Source organism: Artemia franciscana, unplaced genomic scaffold (genome assembly GCF_032884065.1).
Source record: "Artemia franciscana unplaced genomic scaffold, ASM3288406v1 PGA_scaffold_34, whole genome shotgun sequence".
NCBI lineage: Eukaryota > Metazoa > Arthropoda > Branchiopoda > Anostraca > Artemiidae > Artemia > Artemia franciscana.
In genome coordinates, this window is record NW_027062670.1 from 731,698 (window position 1) to 746,704 (window position 15,007).

The window sequence follows — 15,007 nt, forward strand, 5'->3', positions numbered from 1 at the left end:
TGTTCTGACGAAAATGCACGGATTTATTGCTTACCAGAGACTTGTGCCGTTATTTTTTAAGGCTCTTTTATTTCATAACAGAAATGAGTCCTTTCGTTGGAGATATGAGCCTCCCATCAGCGAAAAAACAAACAAACATATCTTATCGAGTAGTACTATTAAACTTTTTAAAATTGATTTTGTTTTTCTTCGTTAGATCAATTAAAGAGAAAAAAAAAACTGAAATTAGGTTTAGTTGATTTTGCAGTTCTATAGAACAGTCCCTATAAAAAAAAAATGGTAAACACACTGGTTTAATTGCATTCTTTGAATTTTTTTTTTGTGATTTCCTATTTCTCTGCTTAAACCTAAATCCTAATTCGTAAGCTTTATGTTAGTCTATTCAATTTTAAGAATTATTTACCTGTATAGATATTGATCAGCTCATCACTGTAAGTGGAATGGTGATCAGGGCTTCGATGATTATCCCAGAGATGCAGGAAGCCTTTTTTAAATGCACTGTTTGTCATCACTGTGCCTCAGTTGAAGTTGAAAATGGCCGAATAGCAGAACCAATGAGATGTCTAAATTGCAATATGGGTCATGGCTATCAATTAATCCATAATAGGTCAACTTTTACTGATAAACAGTTGGTGAAGCTCCAAGAGTCCCCAGGTAAGCGTCGCTTATTTATGTTTTTGGTATTATTTTTAAATCATGGTTCTTGGTTTTTTGACTTTTGCTTATTCCAAGGTCTAAAAGAGCCAGTTAATTATATCGGTCTATACACTTCTTCATCAAGTAATTGGTACAGGAGCTATATGATAATGTTTAATCTCACGTGTTAGAGCTCTCTATGGAAAGTGTTTGTATTTTAAATTGACATTGAAAAAATTAGGCCACTTCCTCCGTACTCTTAATATTCTGGGTTAGGAAAAAAAATTCCACGTGTTTGAACATATTGAGTGAAATTCTTCTTTTTTTTTGCTCAGGAACTAAAAAATTTGATTTTTAGACTACTTTTCATGCTGAATTTGAAAATGCAATGAGTTCTGGTACAACATGCACTTTGTTTCAACACATTTGTGTATATGTATTTATTTATTTTATTTTTTTTTGCTAATTGGAATAAAATTGTCGAAGAATTTTCTCTTTAGTGCAACTTTTTGAGTTAACTTGAAAAATTTTTCCTTATATTTTTAGTTATGGGAAGTAATTTTTTGAAAATTTCTTTGAAGCATAGTGGAAAACATTTATAACAATATAACGGGAAAACTACAGGCTTTGAAAGCCAAATTTGGATTCTCGAATTCGGCGTAAATATTAGCATTGAAAGAACATCGAGGCTTTTTATGCATTTCAGAACATCAAGAGAACATTAGAGATGTTCAAAGAACATCTCTAACTGTGCATTTCAGTTTATTTTTTGTTTGTAATTTTACACAGTCGGGACTGTATTTCCTAAAAGTCAGAGTGTTGGGAAATCTGCCGCTGTCGAACCAGTTTTTCCTAGACATTTTGGGGAGTCATGACAATTCTCCCCTTCTCTAAAAAATGATAGCAGTGGTTCCCGGCGTAAATTTGTCATATTTGTTTTCAGCTGTAGAATGTCTTTAAATGAATTTCTCCCAGAAGTTTGATTTCGAGCCGAAAGCTGGATCCCTAGAACTAAAACTTTATTCATAGAACACTAATTCGTATAGAAGCATCTCACGTAGAGGCCCAAGTTCTGAAAAGAAATTTCTTTCTTCTTCCTAATTATTTTCTACTTAATCTACCTTACCAGTACTTGGAGTTCCTCAGCATTTTGTAGTACGTGACAAGAAGAAGAATTATGAAAGAGTCTTAGGATATTTCCAGAGCATATAAGCTAATTAATCACATTTTTGGAAGCGTTAAAACCAGGCCTAAGCCCCTCATTTGTATCTTATTTTGTATGCTAGCATTCTTTGTTTTCTTAGCCTCCTTTTTTGTATGTTTTCAAATCAAGGGGTTTCAGTTTCGTAGTGAGTATGTAACTCTCTATGGGTTACGGTGTTTATTTTACTTCTCGTCTTCAAGGGAATATAAACTGTAGAAACATCAACGGGCTAGTTTCTTTTGTGTGAGGCTGGTGGAAGGATAGGCTGACAGTATCTGCCTATCTGTTCCATTTCTGTTTCAAAAATTCTTGGATAAAAGATATCAATATCATATTTCTCTTTTGTGTATTTTCCCTTCTTCAAATAAGTCCATCCAATTTTCCGTTGGTTGAAGCGTATTATAATATCACGGATGTTTACGGATGTCGAGAACAAGAGGATGTACACAACCTGTGTATCAGCTGTTTAAACTATAAAAAAGAAAAAGAACTCAGTTGGTGATAAGGGGTTTTGAAAAGGATTAGGAGATATTGATTATTCCCTAACTTATCACTTTTGCTCTTCCTTTTATGATAATATTTAGAATTTGAGTGTTTCTACAAAAGAACTTATTTTTCAAAGGATTTCAAAGGGTTTTTACGTGGGAAAGGGTAAAAAAAAATGCAATCCAATATGCAAGTTTTTTCGGAGAGGGGCAAAATCATCTAAAGAAATTCGTCCCTTCAGTTTGCAGGTATGACCGATCGCTACAATAAACGGAAAGGGAGATTTCCTGGTGAATTAAACTTTATTTGACCTGTAAGTATTATTGTTGTCAAATAGGGTATTGCGAATTTGTATTTGGAAATTGCCCAGTCTTTTGGGTTTAAAGCTCTACTTTTATTTTGAGGAGACTGAGTGTGAACAATTTGGAAGGAGGTCTTCAACTATTGTCAAGGTTTTTCAGGACCCAGGATACTAAAAATGAGACCATGAATTTTTCTGACAACTTTTGTGCGTTTTGGCATATAAGCTTTGCCACGCTAGAAGGAGTTTTGAAAATGGTAGAAACTATACCTACCCTAATTAGGTTTTTACACTCTCACTGTATGTTTAAGAACCAACCCAAGGGCCGCGATTGTTGTTTGTATACCATGCTCTGTTGTATTTGTTTCAAGTCTTCGAGTTATAGTGCAAATATTTTGGCCTGTCATAAATCCAAAGGAAAGGAATATCGAAATTTCACGCTACCAGTCCTGGAAAATTCATAAATTAGTCTTCAGTAAAAGCGAAAAAGAGAGATAACATTATCTTTTATCGGACAAGTTTAAGTTGGTTAATTAAGAAGGGGGAGTAATTTTTGTGTTCGTTGAATAATACTTGAATGGCTAGAGAAACCCTTATTGGCGTCTACAATGCTGTTACTGGGCTTGTTGTTGTTGCTCTGTTCTGTAAAATTAAGTTAATCTCAATCTTTTTATTAAATTTTTATTGCTTTGAGTTAATCTCAAAGCAATATATCAATTGACTAATATTGTCAGGCCAAACTAGGGGTAAGTTTCATTATCGGATATCAGGTAAACAATATTGAATATTGATTTTTTTTTAATGCGCAATTTATCTATAAGATGATGCTTCCTCTTGTGGGCCTGTTCAAGTTCCTGCCAAGGCTTTAAAGTTTGTATTATCCTCTATTTGATCTCATCTCACCATTTTTGTGCACTTATCGTTTGGAATGAAACTTCTCCTAGTGCCCTAAAATCTGCCAGATTACTCCAGAAGGGTGGTTCTAGAGATGATCCTTCTAATTTTCGACCGATTGCTCTTTTGTCAGCCTTTAGTAAAGTTAAGTGAAGTATATATATAAATATGCATGTGTGCACGTGTATATGTCTGGTATGTGTGTATTTGTATATGTATGGTATATATATATATATATATATATATATATATATATATATATATATATATATATATATATATATATATATATATATATATATGTATGTATAATAGAGTGGATTTTTCAAATTAGCCACATGGTAATGTTGAATTCTATAATTGTTTAGTTCATTCAGGTTTTTTGCAAAGAGTTAATATTTGTGATTTGGTAAAATTTATCACATTTAGTCTTCCTATTGTTGCTAAGAAGAGGAGTATATTAACAGGATAAGCTTGTTTTGGTGTTTATTGGTTGTTCTACATTTGCTGGGGGTTTTTTCATAGGCATGTATTTTGGGGGTGATACCTGACACGGGGTGCCATGGATATTCTGTGGTAGGCACAACACTTGACTGGGTAGAGAATTTAAAGTGCCGAAACCCTATAGGCAAGTGTATTCTCCTGATGAGCCCTTGTATTGGGTTGTTGCCTCTGAATTATTTGTCTTCGCTGTTTTTATTGTTTGGTAAATGACGACTTATACTTATTGACGACATGCCTGCTTTCCATGGATTATTCTTTATGGTTGAGTGTGTATGGCTATGCTGTTTAACCTATGAGGTTGTATGGATGAGTAGGGTTAAGGCCTCATTCAAGTGCTGGTCTATATTAATCACTAATTTAGGAAAACAGTTTTCCCTTTCTCCTTCTATCTTCTTTTTTTTTTTTTTTAATGTGTTTGTGCTGTTGCATTGATTTCTCTTTTCGTTATATATATATATATATATATATATATATATATATATATATATATATATATATATATATATATATATATATATATATATATATATATATATACATATATGTGAGTCTACTGCTCTGTAGGGCCTCCCCCAGGCCACTCAGCGTGTCCCCAGGTGGCGATAGGGGAATGCCTTATAGATATGTAGGGTACCTCCATAGGAAGCACTGACCAAGGGGGACGTTGTCCCTTGGAGCCCCTCATAGAAATTGGACCCCCCTCGCCCGGGGCCGTAAATACAGGTAGAGGAGGAAGAAGGCTCCTCAAATATACACTCAACAGGGTCCATTGGTGTGTATACACGTCCCGTGAGATATCAAACACTAAACTTCAGAGTTTAAAAGTTGACAGTGTGCAAGATGGATATATTAATTTTAAGAAAACAACTTGTGAAGTTGCTGATGGTGTCTTAGGGAAGAAAGTTGGGAGTGCATCTAGGAATATTAGTGAAAACGCTTGATGGTTAATAGAGAGGAGAAGGGGTTTGTATAAGAATTACCTGAGTGATAAATCGTACGAAAACAAAAGGAATGTAAAAAAGTGGGGAAAGCATTAATATATGAACTAATGAGATGTGAAGTGAAGGTCATGGATAAAATTGCCAGGATCTGGAAGATACAGCTAGACGGCATAATAGTAAAATATTGTACTGGCATGTTAATAAATTGAGAGGGAGTAGTTAATCCAGACTTGTCCCAGTTAGAGATAAGAACGGGGCCACAATTAGTGGTAAGGAAAAAGTTAAAGAGATATGTGCAAAAAATTCTAAGGATGTGCTAAACCGAGATTGAGTTGCAGGAAAAGATGTAGAGGAAAATGAAAAAGTTTGCGATACCTTGGATGTGAAAGAACATTCATTTTATGAGGAAGAGTTGGCGACAGGACTAAAAGGGTTAAAAATAATAAGGCTCCAGGTGCTGATAGTGTGGTAAATGAGGTACTTAAATGTGGTGGCTCTGAGTTTAGGAATAAGTTATTGAAAATTATGAACATACTTTTTGAAAAAGGAGAAGTACCTAGTGATTTTAGGAAAACCTTAATTAACCCATTATATAAGAAAGGTGATAAGAGGGAGTGAGGCGCTAGGCTCGTCTCTGTAGGTAGCAAATTACTTAGTAATATGATACTTTTAGGTTAGGTAGAGGATGTGTCGACCAAATTTTCACTCGTTGGCTAATAATTAATAAGTGTCTGAGATATCAGACACCTTTGGCTCTCATTTTTATAGATTGTGAGTAATCATTCGATTCTGTTGATAGAAGATTGTTAGCGAAAGTCTTATCCTTATATGGTATACCGGACGAATTACATTAAAGTGATTATTGCTATGTACGAGTATAACACTGCTGCGGTTAAGGTAGGAAATGAGGTTAGCAACTGGTTTTGTATTAACTCAGGGGTTAAGCTAGATTATGACTTTGTCTTAAGGAGCATAGGAAAGGCAATGGGAGACCACGGAATTAAATGGGGAGGGAAAACTCTCCTGGAATTAGATTATGCTGATGATTTAAGTATCCTAGATAAAAAAGTGTGAGCAAAATGAATGAACTTTTAGAGGTTTTGCGAGTTCAGGGTGCTAGAACAGGTTTGGAAATAATGTTAAGAAGACTATGTCACTAAGGCTAGGAATAGTTGAAGATGAAAAGGAGACGTGGGGTAACGAAAAGATTGATCAGGTAGATAGCTTCACTTACCTTGGTAGTATTATTGGTAAAGACGGTGGGAGCAGCGATGATGTTAAAAATAGAATAGTTTAGGCTTAACGTGTTTTTTTTTACAGTTAAAAAAAGTTTGGAAGAATTGGAAGATAAGTCTGCAAACCAACATTAGAATATTGGAAGCTATAGTGATGATAGTGGTCAACTATAGCTCTGAAGCATGGGCGCTCCGAAAAGCGGATAAAGATTTGCTAGAGTTTTTTTTCCTGAGAAATTGCCTACGGATTGTTCTGGGACTCGGTTCGCTAACCATATTTCAAACAGTAGGCTGTACGAAAAGTGTGGTTCAATCTCGCTTTGTCGGGCTATAATGAGAGAAAGGTACAGATGGCTTTGGCACGTTTTGCAGACGAAGGATGACAAATTCCCGAATATTGTCCTTATCGGCCAACCGTCTGGGGTCAAACGGAAAGCAGGTCGTCCGTGATTGGGTAGGAGGATGTCATAAAGAAAGATTTAAAGGAAACAGAAACTTCCTGGGAGTGTGTAAAGAGGGAGGCTTGTAATAGATTGGGCTAAAGGAGGAGCGTGCGAAGCTCGGGTGGCCTCAGGCGGCTTGGTGCTGCGGTGAGTTTTTAGTAGTAACAGTAGTTATTTCAAAAATAATATTGGTGTAAAACAAAATTGTTTGGCATCGTAAAAATTTAGATGTTCATAAAAAACTGAAACTACATGGGAGGGGGATGAATCCTGATTTCTCATTAGAAGTCCTACGTGGATAAGTCATTAAAACGTATTTGGAACTGTTTACAGCAGTTAATCGTCAAATAAGGCCGAAGACCTCCACAAATATCGTATTTGATCTTGGATTTAAATGTTTTGAAGGGATATTAGTTTTCATGTGCGAAGAAAGCGTAGTGAATGTTAAGAAATGCCAAAAAATACTTGAAACAATTTTGTGGTGCTTTTTAACCCTTTAGAACGGTATATCCCTCCTTCAGAGATTTGATCTGAAGAGATCATGCCACTATGAAACACAATCCAATATTTCTGGAGCAATTCAGAAATGACTAAAATACGTTTTACTACTTACCTACTCGAGACGAGGTACAAGCAGTTCAGCGCAAGCCAACGCCGACAGTTGTCGACACTTCAGTTGCCGAGTAAAGCTGCTTTTGTTGTTTTTAATTGCTTATTTGTTCTTTAAGTTTTGCTGAACGATAATGCACACTGAGTTCCAGGTAAGCTTATGGAACATTTTTGGGAGGTTATTTTTTGTACAGAATAGACTATTTCTTTAATAGAAAAATTTAGTTGGGAAAGTAAATATGTTAATACTACTGAGAAGAGAAGAGGTGGGATTAAAAAGAGAACAAACAAGTAAACAGAAAAAATATTCAGTGTCACTACTGTCGGCTCATCAGAACTTGAAATATCGACATGACTCTCTTTAACTCAGAACTTTTCAATTTTTTTTTTTTTTTGCCTCTATGGTGTTTTTCCGTCTTTCGTCTAATAAAGGTGATAAAGCACATTGCTAAGCTATATACTTGCTACTTTACATTAGTGACCAAACCTATATTATTTATATATTCGTTTTAGATTTTATTAGATATCTAACTATGATTCGTACTTTTTTCTACTGTTTTGTTCTGACTACTTTACTATTTGTTCTTTTCTCTGTTGTCCTTTTGGTTTTTCCCTCCACTCCTGCCACGATAAATTCCTTATGAACTGCACATTTTGGATGAAATTTATTTTGTAAACCGTTGATCAACGCAGACGTTTCATATTTTAACTGGAAGGGTGTCTCAAAGTTTCAATTGTCATCTGGAAGTTGTTATGGTATGTACGGTGGTAAACGTTCATCAGTATCAATTGTGGCTCATAAACACACAATATTAGAGGACTCAGCTCATTGCGTTTGTATTTCTGCTGATACAATTGTCTCCTTGTTGACGATGCACCAGCTCACTCCCGTCAAGTTGCTGTTGACTAAGCAAGAAGTTTTAGATTTGAGAACTTTTCGTATCCATTTTATAATCGTGATCTCGTATCTAGTTACTTGTTCCTATTCATAGAAATGAATTGTTGGGTTGCTGATAAAAAAAAAAGTCAATCTTGTACCGGTAGATTTGTTTTTGAGTTAGGTACAACACGAAGGGTTCAATAGTAACGGTATTAAAAGTGTTGTGAAACACTAGGGGCAGAAGGAAGGCTGTGAATCTAACTGGTGATGATTTACCAAAGATTGAATAGCCACAGATAAAACTCACTGTCACTAAATGTTATTAGCGATCATCTTACTGTCACGAAATCCCCTCACAATATATGCTTCTTCATTTGAATCAACTTTGTCTATATTAATTTTTTCTATTTATTTAGATGATATGCCAGCAGGACAGACTCCGCATACAGTGGTCCTCTTCGCGCACAATGACCTTGTGGATTCTGTACAACCAGGTGACAGAGTGACCGTAACTGGTATATATCGTGCCGTCCCACTGCGAGTTATTCCGCGGATGCAGTTGACCAAATCTGTTTTCAAAACGCATGTTGATGTTATTCATTTTCAGAAAGTTGACGAAGATAGACTTCGAGAAGAAGGAGAAGGGTAATAATAATTACAAATAATTATTTGTATAAAAGGTGTATTTTTTAAATTAGTCCATGCGTGATCATTCCCAGTTCTCAGCATAGCAAAGAAGACGGAAAAAGATAATTTTTCTCTATAAAAAGAAATCCATCAACCTTTTTTATATGTAAAATTGGGGTAACAATTTAGATTTCTCTGAGTCTAAACTTGTAGTTATCTATGAATCTTTACAAGAAACCAACAAAAAAAAGTATCATTAATTATGATTACCTTCAAATTATCATGGATAGCCCATTCAATCCAGTATGACAATCTCCACAATAGAATTCACCAAAAAAGAATCTTAATGAAAATCATACTATCGGATTCAGCGTACCAAAGAACCCTACTGCAGAAGTTTCAAGCTTCCATTATTTGTTTTTCGTTAAAATTTTTTTTCCATTTTTGCCAAAATTACATGGTCAAAAATTTAAGATAGCCATTTTGTTCATATAGTTGAAAGATCAGATAATTATGTCTTTAGGCTAAAATGACCCCCTAAGTCTCTGGGGAGAGGCCTGTAAGCTATTTAATTCACCCATTGTTTATGTACAATTACTCTTATTGTGAAGTGTACAGGCGTTTTTATTGGGGTGGTGGGAGATTGTGATTGGGGTAGATTTCTAAAGGGAGAATCTTTCTCTGGAAGGGAAACTTCTGGGGGGGGGGAACATTCAGGGGAAATTTTACACTGGGGGGATTTGACCGAATTACTATACGAAATTCTTTTTAATTATCTTATATTTTCTTTGCCAAATTTTTCATGTGGAGATGTTCCGGGATAATTATCCAGGGTTTTTTTTCCTGCTTGTTTTTGATTTCCGAGAAATAATTGCCACGGAAGGGGGCATTTCTGGAGTGATCGAGACATGGATTAGAGATTAGAGTCTTATTCAAATGAAAGAATGCTAAGGAGAATTTTTCAGGCTGAAATATCCGCAAGCAATTTTACAAGGAGGGGGATTCTCAGCAAGGATGGAACTGTTTGGAGGGAATTTGACGGAAGACGGGTGCACTTTACGTGGTATGAAATTTCCACGGAGGAGTATTCAGTAAGGGGGAGGGGTATATTTCATGGAGGGTGTTCCAGATTTACCGGCATTATTTGAAAAACGAACAGAAATTATTCAATAAACGAAAGGTTGCCCCTTCCTCAATATGTTGCTCTTTACGCTAAAGTTTGACTGTTCATCCCAATTTTTTAAGATCATCTACGAAAAAACGAGGTTGTTTGATTAGAATAGGAAGGATTTTTAAAAGTGCTGACAGCCAGAAGCGTAATTTTGTCAAAGTCCGGGGGGGGATTTGGAGTCAGTTTCCCCAAATCAAGTGAAAATAACAGTAATAACTAAAAAAAATAAGCCGTTTGGTACCATAAAAGTACAATTAGTACTTTAAAAGTAAAATAAAGGTATTTCATGCTAATATATAAGTAAGTAAGAAAGGCGGCACTAGACACTTAAGGTCCAAACCGGCGGTGCCAATCTCCGTTTCTTGGCCTTTCATCCAGAAGGTGCAATGGAGTGTTGGAGCCAACCATCCTGTGCTGTTGCATACCCTTCTTGCTTACCTCCCCAGATTTCTGCAGATACCCAGTTAGAGATGGGTCGACTCTGGCTGAATTTACAGAGTCACGCCACTGACTCCCATCCCAAACCAAAGAACTGGCTATGTCTGGGATCTAACCCATGTACCCTGGACAAAGAATTTTCAAACCAGTGCGCCAACCACTTAGCCACAAGTTTATAGTAATGTATAAAGGTTTTTTGGTTGGGGGCAGGGGTTGAGAAGAGGGGGATATGCTGGGGGAACTTTCCATCGAGGAACTTGTCATGGGGGAAGAAAATTTCCATGAAGGGAGCGCAGGATTTACTAGCATTACTTAAAAAAAATGAAAAAATTAATATGAAAACGTTTTTTTTTTAGCTGGAAGTAAGGACCAGCATTAAAACTTAAAACGAACAGAAATTATTACCCATATGAGGGGCTCACCTCCTCCTAATACCTCGCTCTTTACGCTAAAGTATTTTTAGTAATTTCAACTATTTATTCTACGGCTTTTGTGATTAAGGGGTCATTCTTAATGAATTGGGACTGAATTTAAGCTTTAGTGTAAAGAGTGAGGTACTGACGAGGGTGTGAACCCCCTCATATATGTAATAAAAACATGAGAATACAAAAGTTCTTTACGTAAGCTAATTTATAAGTTACGTATATCTTTTACTAATAAAAAGATTCGTAAAAAATTAAAAGTTCTAGTTGCCTTTTTAATTAACCGAAAATCGGAGGGCAACTAGGCTTCCTCCCCCGCTCTTTTTTTCTCAAAATTATGAGAAAGCCATGTAACCAAAAAAAAAAATATGCAAATTTCGTTTTAATTATTCCTCTGCGGAGAGCCAAAATCAAAACATGCATTGATTCAAAAACGTTCAGAAATTAAATGAAAAAAAAACAAGTTTTTTTTAACTGAAAGTAAGGAGCGACATTAAAACTTGAAACGAAGAGAAATTACTTCTTATATGAAAGGGGCTGCTTCCTCATCAACGCCCCGCTCTTTACGCTAAAGTTTTTTACTGTTTTAAAAAGAAGAGTTGTGAGAAATTTGAATCCGAATTTGAAGGTAAAATTCCGCTTAAGAATAAAGTTTTTCGTTTAGAAAATGGACGTTTTTTTCTTCTCTAAACAGTAGTATGGTAAAAAAAAAAAATTCCCTTCTCAAAGGTTACCAATAAGCTTTTGTTCATTTGTCACGCAGCTTTGGCAGATAGAAAAGCAGAAATTTCCAACGTTTCAGCGAAAAAAAGTAATTGGTTTTGCTCATCTGTTAAGTACAATTTATTTTTTGTATTTTTCTCTTGTTTGATAAATGAGGTTTTATTTTGCACTTCTTTTGGTGGCATTAGTATTTTTAGTATTTATTACACATTATTATACTAACCGTTTCAAGTGGGTTTCTTCCTCTGACGTAGGTATTTACTTTATGTAAAAAACACTTCACTCTTTATGCTCTATCTCTTTCCCTGGTATACTGGTTCTCTAACTTTGGTCTCCCAACATCTTGAACAATGAACGTTGGCTTTAACTTAGCCTTTCTTTTGACTTTCTATCTTTTGATTCCCAGAAAGGTAATGAAGATATATGGTACTCAGGTGGTGTTATTTTTTAAAGAGCTTTCATTTTGTTTTGTTTTTATTTTCCGTCAATAAAACACCGTTTCACATCTTATACGCAAGAATGTCGATGTGCTGTAAATCCTGCGTTATCAAACCCTGCCTGTAATTTAGTATTTCCAAGAAGCTTTTGACAGAGACATGAAAACGGAATCGTAGGCTTCTGTGGTAGAAATAGAAGGGAGGCCTACACACTATATTTTTAAGTTAAAGTTATAATAACATTGTTTTTGAATATGCTGTTGAAAATTTTATAATTGACGGACAAGTCTGTTATTTTTCTTAATTTTTTTTTGCTATTATTAAAGTAAGCCCATGAAATGTGGAATAAAAAGTGGAAGAAATCCCACTTCTTCTGTATGTTCCTAATGATATTACGGTTTGTGGCGTGCCTGTAAAAATCCATCGAAAACTATTTGTATTTTGAATAGTGGGCTTTGTTTTTCAAATGTCGACGGCAACTAAAAAGATAAATCATTATAATCATCGAGATAACCGGAGTCAACTAATGAAAGTAGACTTAATATTTAATATGTAATGATATAGAAACTCAAAAATTCAAGATTATTTTTTTCACTTTTCAAAGTTATAAATCAAAAGTTATAAAGTTATAAAAATATATATTTTTTAAAAGTTATAAATATGAAAAAAGTGTAATATAAATTTGTTTTTAGTAAAGCGCAAATGACGCAACAAACTTAAAACTTTTACGGTTGAGGGCGGAGAAGGGAATAGCAACTCGTTTTAAGATCGTTTACTCGTTTTAAAATCCTTTACTCGTTTCAAGATTTGTTTATTCATCTGCGTTAGTATATTTATGTTTGATACGATCATTCACTTTAATTTCTGTTCCTTGAAATGTAATTTATTCTTCAATAGCCATTTCTAGTCATTTTGAGTTTCAATTATTATAGGACTTCATTTCTGCTAGTTTTAGTTTGATTTGGATTTTTAATTTTCTTTGAAAACTTCTTTTTCGGTTTTTTTTTTTTTTAATTTTTTAAACGAATATTTCTCCAGTGGTCGTGTCCTCGGCCTGAGGATTAAATATTCGATTCTAATTTATTAGTTCTGATTCGTGTCTTTGGATTTATTGCAATATTCCCCTAAAGCTTCAATTAAATGCCATTAGCCGCTCCTCAAATATTGCAGGTACGCTCTTTTGAAAACAAGGGCTCACATATTGTCCTTTGATTGAGTGCAATACCCCCCAACATTCTCTGGAAGTTTCAACTTAATACCCTTAACTGACCCGAGATATTTCACCTATTGCACGCACCACATTTGACACATCTATGCTCTTTTGACAACCGGGATGCGCATAGCTTTATGTTGGTAAAGTTCAATATTCCTCTCAACATTCTCCGAAAGTTTCCATCGAATACCCTTAACTATTCCTGAGATATTGCTGACTTGTCGTTTTGGGAACCCTGTTGCATACTGTGTCTTTTGGTTTTCTTCAACATTCCCCTTTAATATTCCATGAAATTTTCAACTTAATACCATAACCGTTTCTACGATCTAACGCTCCTATAAGTACTCCCAGATGCCCCCTTGTGACAATTTGGATGTACCTGGTGTCTTATTATTAAGTGGAACTTGTTCAATATTAAATAAAAAAAAAACAAGTTTTTTTTAATGAAAGTAAGGAGCGACATTAAAACTTAAAACGAACAGAAATTAACACCCCGCTCCTTATGCTAAAGTTTTTTATTGTTTTAAAAAGTAGAGTTGCGAGAAAGAATCAAACTTTAGCGCAAGGAGCGGGGTGTCGAGGAGGAAAAGCCCCTTTCATATACGGAGTAATTTCTGTTCGTTTTAAGTTTTAATGTCGCTCCTTACTTTCATTTAAAAAAACTTGTTTTTTTATTTAATTTCTGAAAGTTTTTGAATTAATGCATGTCTGATTTTGGCTCTCCGTACATAAATTATTAAAATGAAATTTGCATATTAATTCTTTTTTGGCTAAATGGCTTTCTCTTAGTTTTGATCAGACGATTTTGAGAAATAAGGGGTGGGGAAGGAGGTCTAGTTGCCCTCCAATTTTTCGGTTACTTAAAAAGACAACTAGATCTTTTAATTTTTAACGAACGTTTTTATTAGTAAAAAAAAAAAACGTAACTTAAGAACTAATTTACGTAACAAACTTTTATATTCTTATATTTTTGATTATATATATGAGGGGGTTGGTCCCCTCGTTAATTCCTCGCACTTAACACTAAATTTTGTTTTATCCCAATTCTTTAAGAATGACCCCTGAATCAGAAAGGCCGTAGAATAAATAGTTGAAATTATTAAAAAAAATTTAGCATACAGAGCGAAGTATTTATCTCCTCCTAAATACCTCGCTCTTTATACTAAAGTATTTTTAGAACCCCTCATATGCGCAATAATCTCTGTTCGTTTTAAGTTTTAATGCTTCTCCTTAATTTCAATTGAAAAAACTTTTTCATGTTTATATTTTCATTGTCTTTTTTTTATAGTAATGCTAGAAAGTCCTGCGCCCTTTTCATTGAATTTCTCTTCCCCCATGAAAAATTCCTCCAAGGAAAGATCCTCCCATATAGCCCCTCCCCTGAACCCCACACCCAAATCAAAAAAATCCCCCTGATAACGTCGGTACACTTCCCAGTAACCATTACTGTATGTAAACATTGGTCAAAGTTTGTAACTTGCAGCCCCTCCCCCAGGGACTGTGGGGGGTAAGTCATCCCCAAAGACATAGTTATTATGGTTTTCGACTATGCGGAACAAAATGGCCATCTCAAAATTTTGATCCGTTGACTTTGGGAAAAAAATGAGCGTGGGAGGGGGCCTAGGTGCCCTCCAATTTTTTTGGTCACTTAAAAAGGGCACTAGAACTTTTCATTTCCGTTAGGATGAGCCCTCTTACAACACTCTAGGACCACTTGGTCGATACGATGACCCCTGGGGAAAAAAAACAAATAAACACGCACCCGTGATTTGTCTTCTGGCAAAAAATACGAAATTCCACATTTTTGTAGATTGGACCTTGAAATTTGTTCTATAGGGTTCTC

At 35.1% G+C, this 15,007-nt stretch overlaps 1 protein-coding gene across 1 annotated transcript in view; it reads left to right on the forward strand.

Annotated features, from left to right (window-relative positions):
* Nucleotides 1-15,007, forward strand: part of LOC136041727 (DNA replication licensing factor MCM4-like) — a 127,027-nt gene that overhangs the window by 41,678 nt on the left and 70,342 nt on the right. Inside the window, exons 5-6 of the mRNA XM_065726471.1 lie at nucleotides 412-654; nucleotides 8,550-8,778. Of these exons, the coding sequence (XP_065582543.1) occupies nucleotides 412-654; nucleotides 8,550-8,778 (472 nt within the window). The remainder of the gene's footprint in view (nucleotides 1-411; nucleotides 655-8,549; nucleotides 8,779-15,007) is intronic.